The 16624-nt window shown below is 29.9% G+C and overlaps 1 protein-coding gene across 1 annotated transcript; it reads left to right on the top strand.

Annotated features, from left to right (window-relative positions):
• The first annotated feature begins 6529 nt into the window (after positions 1-6529).
• On the top strand, positions 6530-7300 carry LOC129912328 (cuticle protein 12.5-like). The gene is made up of 2 exons (XM_055990540.1): positions 6530-6598; positions 6677-7300. The coding sequence occupies exons 1-2, from the start codon at positions 6587-6589 to the stop codon at positions 7241-7243; spliced, it is 579 nt and encodes a 192-aa protein (XP_055846515.1). The 5' UTR covers positions 6530-6586; the 3' UTR covers positions 7244-7300.
• Positions 7301-16624: the final 9324 nt, after the last annotated feature.

Here is a 16624-nt window from a genome sequence, read left to right as displayed (position 1 = left end):
AGTAGGCAATAATATTTTCACTCATTGTGGAATTGTAAAATTCAAAAATACGAAAGACACATCGATGTCGGCGATCGTTTGCATGTTATTTCCACGGTTTACTAGCTTTAGATTCGCATGAATTCGTGCAGAGGCGTCGAAACCATATCGAAATGGAAATCAACCTTTTGAAGGTCGTATAAAAAAAATCATGCCTGTTGATTGTTTTGATATAAGGTTAAAGTTGCAGAGAAGTAATTGTTAAAATCAGCAGTGGCGGTGCAGAGCTCTCTTACGTAATATTTATGGAAGTTGAAGGAACTTTATTATTTTCCCGTTGAGATAAAATGAATGTAAAATGATTATGCGATTGATAGAAGGGGAGAGGGTTAAAAAAGATAAAGACAAGATGAAGAGTGAGACATACCTTAATTTCTGTAAAACTGTGGGGGCAAAGATACAGTTAAGTTTGATGTGAGAAAATGCGAGTAGGTGAGTTTTTTGTGGGTGAGGTAAATTATTAATTCTAGACTTGAAAGTCTTAATAATTTAAAGAATAATAAACCTCATAACAAATAAGGATTTATGCCCAAAATAAAATACATTTAATTTTTTAAATTTCAAATGCTTAAAGTAAATTCTATTTCATTAACATTACTATCTTTCTGCCTAGATTTTATTTTAAGTATTTCTTAAGCTTAATCTTCCAAATGCTTCGTCATGGTGATTATTCAATTAACGCTCTTAATTAGCCTCAGTAAAATAAAAATAAGTTACAAGCTGCAGTTCAATAATAGATACCTAAACTTAATGATTTCTTACATCATTTATAACACCATATAAACAATTTCGTGTTCATTTGTTTGACCTAATTTTTAAAATGTAACTATATCGTCCATTAGTTTATTTAAATCCTAGTTAGTTCCCATTTTTGGTTGAAATATTTTTTAAGTTGTATAAATATCAATTTGCAAGTCGTCTCTTATACTTGTTTAACCAAATTTAAATTAACTACAGATACAATGTGCTTTTTAGTTAATCTATATATAAACTTGCAATCCTGTAGTAACCAAAATTAAATACTTCGTAATTGAATGGGAAAAGAAGTTGATTCTGATACAAGCAAAAAAAAGGCAATCAATTAGATATGTAAATTTTTTCTTTGAGAAATTATTTTAGTTTAATTTAATTTTTCTTGGTCCAATCGATAAGTGAAATGGCCTTTATTTTTGACTGATTTCCATAAACAAGTTGAATACTTACTAGAATTTTCATTTTAGGCAGCAAAAGGTTTTTCTTCAATTAAAAATCAATGAAACGAAAGAGCTGATGTACGAACTTTAAAAAAATTAATTTTATTTTTAATGCAGAGAATTCATTGGAAAAAAAATATTTTTAATATAAAATATAATTTGATAAAGTTCAAGAGTCTTTTAGTTAACTAAAGAAAATTGATAAAAAAACCCTTTGGTGAGAAAATGCGAAATTAGATACCTCCCTATGTAAATTTTTTTTTGAGAAATATTTTAGCTTTATTTACCCGTGTCGAAACGTTGGGAAAAGCTAATGTTTACTTGATTGTTTCATTGCTACAACCATTGCGACCAAAAAAGGAAAACAAGATTTTAATCTTCTCCACTTTTTCGATTACTAACTCTAAATTGGTCAATAAATCATCTTTAATTTATTTTATTCTTGGTCCAACGGTATTTCTAAAAATATTACAGTTCCGTTATTTTTGTTGAATACTTACTAAAAATTTAATTTTATGCAGCAAAAAGTTCATATTCCAATTAAATATCAGTGAAACGAAAGAGCTGATGTCCGAACTTGAAAAAAGTAATTTTGTTTTTAATACATTATTAATAGGAAAAAAATTAAGTATTTTTAATAAAATATGGTTTGATAAGGAGCAACTGTCTTTAATTAAATTATGGTAGTTTGAAACAAGAAAATTGTGATGAAATTTAATTTTTTTTGTTATTTCTAAGAATTTTTCATTTTTAGTTGTTTTCGTCTTCCAACTGAAAGTTCGACCTATTTATCCATTTTTTTGTTTCCATTTCCATACCATTTGTCAATACAAAAAGAAACAAAACAATTTTCTAATTTGAATACAAATTTATGAACTAACTGAATCACAAACTAATCTGTCAGTCTGGATCATACAGACGAATTAAAATAAATATTTATTTTTTCCAATATAATTGCCCGCAAGTCATTCAGTCAGTAAGTTTATAGAGTAGTTTTTTTTTTTTATTCCGAACATCAAGATGCCAAGATATCTATGAGTAGGTATACCTTTCACAAGAAAAAACCCGCGGAAATGCATCTACATTGCATCGACCCGGACTCTCACGAAATCAAAGCGCTACCAATTTGCCTGGAGAATACAATTTTTTATTAATGTTCTATTGAAGGTCTAGTGACCGCCTTTTATTTTGTTTTGTTGTTGTTCAAATGCAATATGGACTTCAAAAAAATCATTTCGAACACAAAATCTACTTATAAAGGTATCTCAATCAGTTGTTATGTGTTGGCAAGTCAGTATACCAACCTACAAACAATGTAATGTACTATAAGTTAAAATATCTTCTCTTCGGCATCTGTGTTTTTTTTTCTTGTTCGCAGTATAGCGTGCGAAAATTAATCTAAACGTATCCACTTTCGATAATTGTTTGTATAGTTGTAGTTTGGTAGTTGGCATATATAGGCCGTGCTGTGACTGATCGCTGATGTAATGCGTTTTTTTTTTTTTTCTTTATTTAATTCGTTGTACCTACTTTAGCTTAATGTTCATTGCAGTAAGTTGTGGACGACCAGATGGTAGTTTGATAGAAACTATTAAGAGTTGATTGCTCTTCATCTACTTGTGGATTATGATATGATAGCTGGAATCTGATTGTAGGAATTATATTTAAGATTTTTGAAAGTCATTTTGGTTTAAGTGTAATGACAAGAACCATTTAAATGTTCTTTTGAAATTGAAACACTTCGGCCTATTAAATAAAATGAAAAATCAAACAACATAATTTTTGTTGGCTTATTGAGTCATAACATTGTATTGAAAAAGAAGTTTAAACATTCAAATGAATTATTAATTGAATGCCCGACTAGATCGCATGTTTCAAAAGTTATGTGTGTGCGCACGTACAAGAATGCTTTATAACATATTTAATGTTAATTTCTTAAAAAAATTTAAGTAAGGCTTCCTACAAATAGTTGTTTATTCATGCAACTATTTCTGTGTAGACGAAATTATGTATATAACGCTTCGAGTATTGATGGCAACGGTTCAAGTAAATTTTTAAAATTCTTAAAAAAAATTATTTAAAACAAAAAAATCTCTAATTAAGTTGTTGTACAAATATATTTGTTTTAAATTCCAAATTAAATTTGTTCATCTTTTCAATTTGAGAATGAAAATAAATTGGTGATGGCTTATGACTTAATGATTTCCAATTACAAAATAGGTTTTGTAGGTGCTGCCTTAAACAAATATTTCTACTTTTTAACCGACTTCCAAAAAGGAGGAGGTTATCAATTCTTCTGTATTTTTTGTTTGTATGTTTGTTACCTCATACTTTGGACTGAGTGGACCAATTTTTATAATTCCTTTTCTATTCGAAAGCTGGTGCCATTTCAAAATCGTTTATTTTAGACTGTAGAATCTGTGAGAAAACCATTAATCCAAGTATCGGTAAATAGAAGTCGGTTTTGTTTTTTTTTTTTTGAGAAAAAGGATTATTTCAAAAATAATGTACAAAACTACACAGTTCCCTAGTACCTAAACAGGAATTGGGTTAAAAGTGTTAAAAAAAAATATTGTCAAAAATTGAAGCTGTATGCAAAGTGCACAGATATTAATTTTAAATCTAAACACTTTATATAACACTGGTCAGCAAAATTTAACTTTTTTTTTGCCACAAGAACCAAAATATACTTTTCTAGTAGTTTTTGGGGTCCGAATCTGAAGTCAGAAAAATTTGATTGGCCTCCTTTTTTGAAATATTACCGTTAGAAATTGTCAAAAAACGTTATTTTGGCTGTTTTCGAGGTTCTGTTTTTATGTGGGGTGGACAATAGAGGCACGGGTTAATGACCTCCAAAAAATGTTTTTTTGCTAAATTCCCCTTTTTTAGGTACTAAACTTTCGATCTGGGGGTGTCTACCCCGAAAACATCACTTTGGGAAATAACGGACACCTATACTATACGTACAGATGGGTTTTTGGAACCAATTTTTTTTTTTTACTAAAAATGAAAATTTTAAAAATCGTTATTAACGGAAGCTTTCTTACCGGTCTTACAAACTTCTGACTATCTACCTAATTTCAATTTAAAGAAATAAATTGTATACTGCGTAAATAAAAATTAACAATAAAATTTTGAAAAAAAAAAAAATATTTTTGGATTTTTAAAAAAACTTGTTTTTTTTCTGAAAAATCTAATTTTTTTTCATATGTGTGTGTATGTTCTACATTTAACAAATTTGTATGTGAAAAGTCTTAAAAATTTAGCAACTTCAGTTCTAAGAGCAAGTTCGTGCATTTTATTTTTTTATCCATTCCATTCTCATTTTGATTAATATCTGAAAAAAGATGCGATATATATTATAGCTTTTATTTTAATACATACATGTAGTCATTAATGGGTATCACGTAGTTGCTCATTTAGTAAAAGATTCGTAGATTCTAAATATTATTTTATATTAGAAAATATAATTATCGTTACAAAATTGTCTAGAGAAAGTTTATTTATGACAAAATGCATACCTATTTAAAAAACTAAAATCAAAAATTGTTAGTGTTTTTTTTTTTCATTTTTGAAGGTATGTGCCTATGTTAAATTTATGTTTTGATCTTTTAAAAATCATCACCTGAAAAATTAAATGTCCAACCCAATTTCTAAAAATAATATAATTAAACAATATTTCTTTAACTAAAAAGTTCAAAATCACGATTCAAAAATAATAATATTTTTAGCTTTGAATCAAAATATTTTTAAATTCGAAACCAATTGCAATTACAAATTATAAATGAATAAAACTGTTTTCCATTAATATCTAACAAAAATAATTGTTTTGTAACCTCTATGTAAATTAAATATTTCATATTTTTTTAAAAGTGGGCATTCTCTCTCTTCACTAATTCAAAAAAATACTTTAATATAAAACAAGTTAACTAAAAGAATTGAGCTACAAATTTTTATTTTTGAACCAGTTACAATTTCAACAAATGCTGCAAAATTTTCGTTTTAACATTTTTTTAAATTAAAATTGAAAGTGAATAAAAACTTTTAAGTTTAACTTTAACCCCAAAAATGAAAATAAAACTGATTTCAAAAATTTACTAAGCCTTATTTTAAAATATGCATAAGAAACTTAATGAAAAAGAAAAATTTAAAAATAATGCAAAAATTAAATAAGGATCAAATTTAAATATGTTTTTGTATTGAATTAACATCGTTTTTTTTTATCTGGAATGACTAAAAATTAGGTCATCTACCTAAAAAGTCACTTTTTATTATTTTATAATGTTACATAATTTTTCACTTCACAAAAGGCAACGAAATAAAATATATTTATAAAAATAAATGATCACAAAATTCCTTTGAATCACAATTTAATTCCCACAAAAGGAGCTTCACTCCCTATTTATCAAAACAAAAACTACAAAAAGAAAAAAATTTTATAATTTTTAGCCGACTTAATTTATTTCAAAATCTTAGTTTTATATTTTTTTTTTCAATTCATCTAAAAATTATAAATTTTTCCAACATAAATTAACCATAACTGATTTTTTTTATAAATTCCTCGTCCATATTTTGCTCGCATCGCAAATCACAAAACCAAAAACATAATCGATCACAGATCACACACAAGGGCGTCGTCGTCGTCGTCGTTTTTGTCATTTTCTAACCAAAGAGACTATACTGATCTAAAAGTCCAACTAAAAGCAATTGAAATAAAAATAAAATAAAGCGATCACTTAACAAAAATGCCAAACAACTATTAAAATTGCCAACTATTCGAGTTACCAATTCAACCATCATGTGAAGTCAATTGATCAACAGAATCACCATCACCACACCGTTCCCCACCGACAATCACCAACTGAATAACTTCTTGAAAGCTTTTTCCCTTCCGGTCTTAATACCAACATCAGCACCAGCAAAAAGCAACAAGTTGCTACCAAACAAAGCTTACAAACTCGCAATAATTCGGTGCATGCGTTGAATGTGAGTCAACTTCCCAACGGGGCCAGAAGGGGACAATCTGAAGAACGGTTTTCCCGCCAATTTGGCTTGAACTATTTGTGACTGGCTTTAGGCTGCCGATGTCGATTTTCCGACTTGGAGGCTTGACTTTTTTTTTTTCTTTTTTTGTCAAGACAAAACTTCAATATGATTGCGCTGCTGCTGCAGCGCCAACCCACCGCCTCCTCCTTCTTCGTATATGCGTTAGCATCGATGTTAGCCGCCACTCATGACGAAGAGAATTCGCAAGTTGTATAAATACGTGCATCGGTTACCGAATCGGAATCATTCCAACTTCAACTCTAGATCTCCAACTAGTAACAGTTAACCAAAAGAACTCTCTTAGCAAAATGTTCAAATTGGTAAGTTATTAAGCGATTCTAGAAGGATACAATCAAAAAGGATACTCACAAAGGATTATTTTTTTTTATTATTTCCAGTTCGTTGTATTGTCCGCTCTCTTCGCTGCTGCCTCAGCTGGATACCTTGGAGGTGGATACGGTCTTGGCGGAGGACATGGATACGGATTAGGAAGTGGAATTGGAATCAGCTATGCCGCTGCTGCCCCAGCTGTTGCCTACCATGCTGCCCCAGCAGTTGCCGTTGCAGCCGCTCCAGTTGTCAAGGCTATTGCCGCCCCAGCTGTCTCATACGCTGCTCCAGCTGTTGCCACCTCTTACGCCAACACCTACAAGGTCTCCCTATCAGCTGCTCCAGTTGCTGTTAAGGCTATCGCTGCTGCCCCTGCTATCTCATACGCCGCTCCAGCTGTATCCTATGCCGCTCCAGCTGTCTCTTACGCTGCTCCAGCTGTTTCTTATGCCGCTGCTCCAGCTGTCTCATATGCCGCTCCAGCTGTCTCCTATGCCGCTCCAGCTGTTTCATACGCTGCTGCCCCAGCTATCAGTGTAGGATACGGTGGTGGTTACGGATATGGTGGTGGATACGGACACGGTTTGGGAGGACTCTCAGCCATCTCCTTGGGACATGGATACGGACACCATTAAGTGCTTTACTCCTGCTAAGACCCAATCAAAATACTCAGTTACCAGAAAAAAAAAGAATAGGAGAAAAACATCGAAAAAAAAATATAGAACGAAAAAACAGCGAAATCCCAAAATTCAGTGAACATTTTTTTATGCAATGAGGGTTGTGTAATGATAATTTTACTGTAACTTTTGTTTATTTCTTTATAAATTATGTTGTTTTGTAAATAATATTTAATTATTTTTTTTTTTATAATTATTTAATTTGCTTGTTTTGTTTTGCAATTTAATTTATGTTTTTTTTTTAATTAATTTTTTTGCGAATACATACATTCTATTTAATTAAAAATAACCATAATTATTTTCTGTTTGATGGAAGAAGTTGAAATAAGAGTGTGAAGTGAGAAAAGTTATATAAAGCAAAATAAAATAATAGTTTCAAAATGACTCAAAAGTTTATAAACGTTTTTATTGTGTTTTGATCGTTTTTTAGTTCCGCTAATTTTATAAAAAAAAAAGTTAAATTTTCAAATTTTTATATATTCTTGATTGTTCGAAGTGATAAACAGTTTAACGGGCTGGTTTTTGAACATAATTTAATCTCAAGAATCCATAAATTTTTTCATACGGTTTTGAATTGATTTCAATTCATTATTTAGCTGGTCTTTGCAAGCTATTTTCTACACTACTGGAAAAAATTAAGGGATCAACAAAAATTCCAAATTTTTGGGCTAATTTCAACAGGCCGTAACTTCGAAAGAAATGGTCGCACAAGAAATCGATAAAGAAGGAAATTGTAGCTCCAAGTGTCTTGTTTTTGGATTAGAACTTTAAACATTTTTAACCTCTGCGGTTTTTGAGTAATCGTAGAAAAACCAGCAACAAAAAAATTTTCAAATTTTTTTTATTTTTTTTTTTTGGTCTACGGTCTACATTCCACATTTTTGCTCCAGAAAAAGATTAAATTTAAAAAAAAAAAAAAAATTAAAAAAATAAAATTTTTTGAATTTTTTTCTCTTGAAAAGTTTAGAGAAAAAAAATTTTATTTTTTGAAATTTTTTTTTTTAATATTTTTTTGTTTTAAATTTAAGCTTTTTCTGGAGCAAAAATGTGGAATGTTAAAAAGCTAGGAAAAACAATTTCTTTTTCTCATTAAAAAATGAGAAAAAAAATTGAGCTTCTCAGAGCAAAAAACGTGATCCTTTAATTTTTTAAAAAATTCGATCGAGTGAAACAAAAAAACGGCTGGCTGGATTAATTTGATTTTTTGTAGGGTTTTTGTGGACTTATTGAACTGTAAAAGGCACACTTAACATTAGTGGTTTCCTCAATATTTTCGATCTAGAGCTCGATTTTCCAAAAAACCACCAAAAACCCTTTTTTTGTTGCATTTTCAAATTCATGCGAAAATAAGAAATTTTTTTTTTTGGAAAAGGAATGGCTAGCCGTTAAGGAGAATTCATTCAAGTTCTTGAAACCCACCTTTAACTTTCTGTGCGATCATTGGTTGCTGAGATATCGATAATCAAACACAAAAGGATCCTTTTCCATTTGAAGACCGATATTTTGGCGAGAAGTGGACGTATCGAGGTGTTCAAAAAACCAAATTAAAGCTAAATGAACAAAGTATCCGATCCTTATAGTGGTTAGGCTAAAAACAATTTTTCCACTCCCGTAGACCAAAAAAAAAAAAAAATAAAAAAATTTTGAAAATTTGTTTGTTGCTGGTTTTTCTACGATTACTCAAAAACCAAAGAGGTTAAAAATTTTTAAAGTTCTAATCCAAAAACAAGACACTTGGAGCTACAATTTCCTTCTTTATCGATTTCTTGTACGACCATTTCTTTCGAAGTTACGGCCTGTTGAAATTTGCCCAAAAATTTGGAATTTTTTTTTGATCCCTTAATTTTTTCCAGTAGTGTACACAACATCAATAATGAAGATTTTAACCAAAGAAGCCCCGAAATGTGTGTTTTCACAAACTTTTTTCAAATTACCAACATCGTTTTAGAAATCAAAATTTGTTTTTTCCCATGTAAAAATTGTCTTTTTAACACTTTTTTAAATATTCTTTGTCATAATTTTTGAACTAAGGGTGGACTAACAAAAAAAGAAGTGGTGGAATTTGTTGGAATGGTTAGTTGAGAAAGTTTTAAAAAGTAGATACTATTCGTGTATTGACAAAGAAATCACCTCATACTCATACACCATTTTATATTTGTTATACTAAGCATATAGCTTTTCTAGGTGCTCATATGACAAACCAAAAAAATCAATGATTTTTAACCTTGAAAAAATATTTGTATTTTGTGGTTTTTAAGGTGAAATAAAACAAATCAACTTGAGCTTCTTTACAGGAATGTTATATAGACTACTTAAACAAAGTAAGAATTCTAAGTCAAATAAACAACATTTGAGGTACAGTGCCCACACCAGCGGATTTACTTATCCGAAATTATAAATTAAAAGTTACACTGTGGTGTATGCGTACTATTTTTTTTTTTCTTCTAAAAAACTAATAAAACTAGTTGGCTTTTGTAACCAAACATAGTTGGAATAACGAGAATAAATAGTGTTTTAGCCAAGACTAACCTTGGGCAAACGAACTTCAGTGATAAATCAACGATTTTTACACTAAAAAAAAATATTTTTTGAGGTGAATAGAAGGTAATGCTTCTATAATTTTAAAACTCAGGCAAAAATAAAAATTGGGCTATTCTAAGTTAACGTTAGACAAACGAACCACAGTTCAAAACCAACAATTTTAACACTGAATAAAAAAAATAATTTTTTTCATGAATTTTTAGGTGAACCAAAATAATTCTGTTATAATTTTAGAACTAAGCGTGGACTAACAAAAACAAAATCATGGGCTATCTTAGGCAGGGCAGGTTCGATCATCAATACAAAATATTGAAATTTCATGTAGCACTACTTTCAAAAAAAATTTAAAAAAAATTCCCAAGTTTCTTCTTCACTTTAACCGGACGTGACTTAAGAGGCCTCCGGACAAAATTTTGAGAAAAATGAGAAATTTGGAAAATTTCTGCACAGTTTGTGAGGTCCACAGAACACTTATTGGAAAAAACTAATTTTCTAATGAAAGATTGACTTTAATCTAAAATATGGTTTAGCCACATTTGTATTTTTTTAATTTTGTTCATACCTTATTTTAATATTTCAGTAACAGTTTTTGTAAAATAGTCCAAAACAACTTTTTTCTTGCATAGTTTGTGAGAAACTGAAGTGGAAAATACATATGATATACATATATGTCAATTTAAAGGTAATGAATAAAAGCGAATTTTTCACTTTTGGCCCTATTTTTGAATAATCATTTCATGAAAAACATCAAAATTGCTCATTTTCAAATGCATTTTTCCATAAATGACAAAATACCTTCTTTAATTGTTCTAACAAAAAAAAATCAATCAAAATGCTACGTATTATTGCAAAATAAAACAACTTATAAAATTCTATTTTTTTATCAACAATTCGTTACTTATTGTTAACAACTGTCTTTAGTTCATCGATTTGCCACCAGGGTTTTTTTTTCGAAGAAACCTCAATGTTTCTATACAATACCAACGAAATTGAGGTTTTTCTTTAACAGTTAAAAAAAAAATGAAATAATTTTTTCGTGCACTACTTTTAGTAACCCAAAGCAAATCAAAATTTTTAAAATTTTGTGTCAACTTATTTCGTTTTACAGAATTTTTAAATAAAACACTTCAATACAAAACATTGAAAATTAAGCCGCGTCGGGTTAACGTAATGTTAGGACTTGAAACTTGTAGATTTTTTGACGTGATAACGTCTTATAAAAAAATTGGTATTTCAAAATGGTTTTTGACCGAATAACGGGAAAAACAAGTTTTTTTGTTCCAAGTTTTTTTTTACCTTTTTTAGCCGTTTTTTATTTGTATCTTTTTTCTTTAACAGATAAATAAATGAAATTTATATTGTAGATACATAATAGACAGGACTATATCTGTGCAATCTATTTTGTAGTCACAATTTTGAGATAACGGTAAAATAAAGTTTTATTATTCAACAGGTTCTATCTTTTGATCTAAAGCAAATACAAATTTGATTTAACTTTATTGAGCATCCTGATGATGTAACCTTTCATTTGGTATATCACACATAACTGTACATTCACTACAAGCTACACAATGTTAAATTAAAAAACTTGCGAAATACCTCAAAACACCTGTGGAGATCTGTTGATCATGAACAGCCACCAGTGTGGGAAGTACCGTAATCTCAGTTTGGAATTTCGACATGGTTGGCTTTAAAAAATTCTAACTTTTTTTCTAGGCATCGCAGAAATAAGATTGACACGTCATATGAAAGGTGAAATTATAAGCTTTTACATGATATAAAATTTTATATAGGTTGTCTGAAAAAAATTGATTCAATAGCGTGACAACATAAAATTATATGTTTTTTTTTTGCTTTTTTTGATGAAAATTGATCGAGTTCAAAAAATTCTAGCTCTTTTTGGAGACACCTTTTTTTACTTATTTATTAATTTAACTAAATATGAACTAAATTACTCAAGTAATGCTTTATTGAGAAAAGGTGCATTACATAATTTAGAATAAAAGTTTGAAAGTCTTAAACGTTTACCGTTTTTATAACTCACAAAAACAGATTCCCTAGCAGTCAACCTTATGGGAAAAATTATTTATTTCACCGCCCAAGAAATTCCATATCACAAACGGCCTTGAGGTTTTAATAATTGCAGGCTATCTATTATAATAGATCATATGAATTCATGACAAACGAATTCTCAACTGTTAGTATACCTATTATTATGAAAGCCTTCTAACAATCTTTTCAAAGACATGACACGCAGGTGTGCTCCAGATTTCATGTGAACTCTGAGAATTATTTTACTACCGATGGTGTGCTGATATGAATTTCCATTTTATTCAAACTTCACTACTTACTGCCTCTGACATTACATAGAGAACATGAATAAATCCATCAATAGTTTCTTCATAGATGGAATGGTGAAAAGGTCAACAAATACTGTATGTAGGAGCCTCAACATCAGAGGCTTTCAGCACCCTCAGTAGCATCTTCATGGTGAACAATTTGTGTGATTTATTCACGCATTGTTGGCGATGTCTTTCAGTAGTTTTTGTTAAAAATGGACTACAGACGTTGGACAACGAAAAATTAAAATGTAGCTATACGAAAAGTCATCGCGGATCATGAGATTAAGTGAGTAGGTAGATGGTGTGGAAACTATTTTATATAAAGTTTTTTTTTTGTGACTTTTGTTCAATACAAAAAAACTTTGGTCTTCGTGTTGAGATTAACCCAAATGTTAAAAAAAAAAACCTCTAAACCAGCCAACCAACACAACAGTAGCAAGCCTCTTTGAATGACATGGACATTAATTTGCTTGTACAGAAGTGTGCCTTTTGGACATGCAATATGGCCTTAAGGTCAGAGCACATGATTTTTTGATTTTATTTACGCGACTACTAAACAACGACGAAGACGACGCGATGCGATGTGTTTCTTCTTGTGAAGCGAGATACAGAAGCGATGTTCATACTGATTGCATCTTTATTATGTGGCTATCAATCTTGTTGGAGGCATGTTGTGTGTTTTGTGTAGGTACATCTAGTCATGTGGATCGATTTGTATGAGACTGGTTTTTTCAACCTTTGACTTTGAAGTTCAAATACCTATTGTTTTGTGTTTTTTTTTTTTATATACAAAAATTCAGATTTATCGAAAAGTATGGTTGAATTTTGCTTATCATCCGGTTAAAAATAAATGAAAATTCTTATTCAACCATCCGAATATATAATATCTTACTAGATAGGTCCTGTATAGATCAGTTCAAGTCTTTTTGAAAAAAAGTTATTTGCAGAATTTATATATAGTTTTAATTTCGATTATTTTTTTACATAACCTCAAAAATGTGAAGAAAAATGCCAAAAAGCAAAAAAAAAAAATACGGTCCGAATTTATATGATAAGAAATTTGGTAAAATTTGTACAGGGATAAGCAGTTCATGTGTTAAATTTCGACTGACCACCTTAATGGTTCAAATGCTTCAGCGGGTCTAATTTTTTTTTTTTTTTTTTGTTTTTAGAAAAATGAGAGAATTTTCTTAACCCACATGTCTCCACATGTGAACCATCAAAAGTTCAAAAATGGCTTAAATTCCTAATTTTTGTTTTTGTGATTTTATACTTCTTAAAATGTCCTTAAACAATTGCAAAAATTCTGTAACTCCGGCTGAATTGCGCCCCGAAACGGCTAACCATGTTTAGAAAAAAGGTTACACATACACCACAGTGTCCGTTTGATCTGCTTTTGTTATAACTCAAATAAATACTGGGATCTGATCTGTATCATGGTGAAAATAAAACACGGCTTATATAAACAAAAATTTTAATTATTAAAACTTTGGTTTTTTGAATATATACAATTTTTGTTTCAATTGTTTTTAAGTGGTCTGCCTTTGGCATTAAAACACCGTTTTCTTTTTATTCCCTATCCCTCCTCGCTTCCGGCCATCTTTTACCGTTTCAATCTATATAGTGGACAAAATTTAAGAATCGAAATGAAAAAATTTCTAATTTTCATGGAATATCAAATAGTAGAGTGGTTTTTATAAGATCTAAGACAAAACATTTTTCAAAGTGATGTTCATTGCGCAATCTTTATGATTACTAAAAATTTTTTGAAACTGACTTAACTTAATTGTCATATGGACAGGGTGAATTTCTGAGGTAGTTCTAACTTCAAAGTCGAAAAACTTATATAGGGGAAGTGGGGGCAAGACCGCCTATGGGGACAAGACGGGTTTCGTACTATGTTGTATGAAAAAAAGTAAAATTGGCAGCACTTGCAATATAAAATAGGTGCCCTTTGGTACGATCGATCACGTCTGTAAGTTTTAGCAATTTCGGTTAAGATCCCGAAGAGTTACGGTAAATTTTGTGATTTTTCATCAAATTGTTATCATTCATGTGAGAAGTCAGTTATATTCTTGACACTGAAATAATTACAATTTTTAACTTTTCCTTTTTTTATAATAGAAAGTGAATATTAAAAAGTATTTTCTGCGAAAGAAGGAGTCATAAAGATAAATAAAAAAAAAAAAATAATACAGATCATCAAATATGATATGACTGGGGCAAAACCGCCCATGGGCGAAATTGGAAGCTCTGGTAGCTTAAACGAAGTGAAAAAGAAGTTCACCGTTAAATCTTCCAAAAAGCTAAGCAACAGGCTGCAAACAATACTGTAATTGATGATTCTGATGAAGAGGACTTTGCAGATTGTATTTATACCTTCTATCTGCAACTGTTTTCTAGATCCAATCCAAAGTATTGTTGGATTAAGTGCAAAATGCGTACCAAATGGTACCAAAAAGCTTGTGCTGGAGTGAGAACTAATGAAAATATAGCATAAATGTGTTATTATTACAAATAGGCTGCATTTAAAACAATAGAAACGGTCTTTCTACCAACAAAATTTGATAGGGCGGTTTTACACCCATGTGGGGGCAAGACGGTTTTTTGTTTGATATTTTTTCAAAACGTACTATCTTTTGCTCAGTATTTTTTTTATTTTTTTTTTTAAATCACGAGAGTTTCTTGAAAAAAACATTAAATTTAATGAATAAAAACGTTATTCTATTTAAAAGATGTTTTTTATTGGTTTTTAAGACTGTCAAACACTAAGTGGGCCATCTTGCCCCCACTTCCCCTAATCATCGACCAAAAATTTTGCGTCTTAGAAAGGGTACAACAGCATCTAACTGATGAGCCCAACTGTTGTACCGGGACGAAATTCATTTTGGACTACAGGTAATTAAATAATGTTCAATTATTATTTTTCGAAAATATTTATCATTAAAAGCCTTTTCTCAATATTTTTAAATTTATTGATTTATCAAAAAAATATGAATATTACAAAAAATTGACAAAGTACTGTAAGTAATTAAACTCAAATAGGCAGCAAATTTTGCTAGAAGATGATTTTACAAAATTCTGCCCTTTTTTAATTTTTGGCAGAATTTTAAAAAGCAGAATTTAGAAAAGCAGAATTTTTAAAGCAGAATTTTTACAAAAGAATTTTGACCCCGGCAGAATTTTGACCCCAACCCTTATTTTGGACCTGGTTTTGGAGCTCCCAAAATCAGTGTCAAAACTCTATAATTTCTCTCAGCCTAAAAATGACCTTATTTGTATAAATCAACAACTTCTCTTAAAAATTAATTTTCTGTAAAAAGTAGGCTAAGTTTTAGTCACCTTCTGACAGAAATAACAACATTTTATTAAAATGTTGTTTTATTTACAAAATAAAACTTATTTTGCAACATTAACGCCATTTCTGTTTTAAGTCTGACTATAATAATCCAAATGATTAAATGATTTAATGAAGTTACCGTTTCCTTTAACATAGCTACACTAGTTGTTACACTTACTTTTACATGGAGTTATCAAGATGTATCATAATGATATCACGTGTATTAAGTCTCAAATAATATTGTTAACAAATACAAATAATTTAATTTTTTTTTCATCATGAAAATAGATAGAAATATAGTTTTTACCTTCATTTCCTTTTTCTTCGGCCTCACTAACTTACTAACATAACTATAGACCTTGTTCCCTCATCTAAACCATTATAACAACTATAATGTAAATTACTTATGTGCCGTTTATTTTTCAATTCAAGTCCATAATTTTTGTTTCAATTTCTTTTATTTTTCTTCCGCGTCTCTTTTGTATCTATTACCACTGCGTCATGGTCTAGACTTTATACAAAAAACTTGACAACAAAAGTTTTTTTCCACATCTCGGAAAACTTTGTTTACTATGAAGTCTCCCATTCCAATTAGCTCCCACTTTATTACAATACTGCCTTAACAAAAAATTATGAATCTCCTTCAATTTCATTGATTAAATCAAAATCAGTTTGAAAATAGACAAAAGATGAAGACGAGTAAACAAAGGAAATACCTTTGTCCAATCAAACAAGTTGCAAGTACTATCTATTTGCTGTGTTTCAATAACTCATTTCGATCTGGATTTGGATCTTCTTCTCTATAACCACTCTTACTTGCCTTTGGCTACTTGTACATAATTTCAATTTGATATCAATGCAAAAAGAGGAGAGGATTGTTTATCAATGGGCCAAGACATTTGCATTGTGGTTACATGAATAAGGTTTGATAAAATAATTATCATTACTTTTCTTACACAAGTTAAACAATAAGGGATTTGTCATTCGGTAAAGAATACTCTGCATAACAGATGCCTTCTGAGGAAACTCTATTAGAACTGTGTTTATGCTATAAGACGCAAAATAAAATTAATCAATTTTAGAAACTTTGGCAATAAGATAATGGGTTTTCTTCTG

This window comes from Episyrphus balteatus, chromosome 2 (assembly GCF_945859705.1).
Source record: "Episyrphus balteatus chromosome 2, idEpiBalt1.1, whole genome shotgun sequence".
Taxonomy (NCBI): Eukaryota; Metazoa; Arthropoda; class Insecta; order Diptera; family Syrphidae; genus Episyrphus; species Episyrphus balteatus.
Note: the sequence above shows the minus strand (reverse complement) of the source record. Positions and strands in the feature narration are given on the sequence as shown.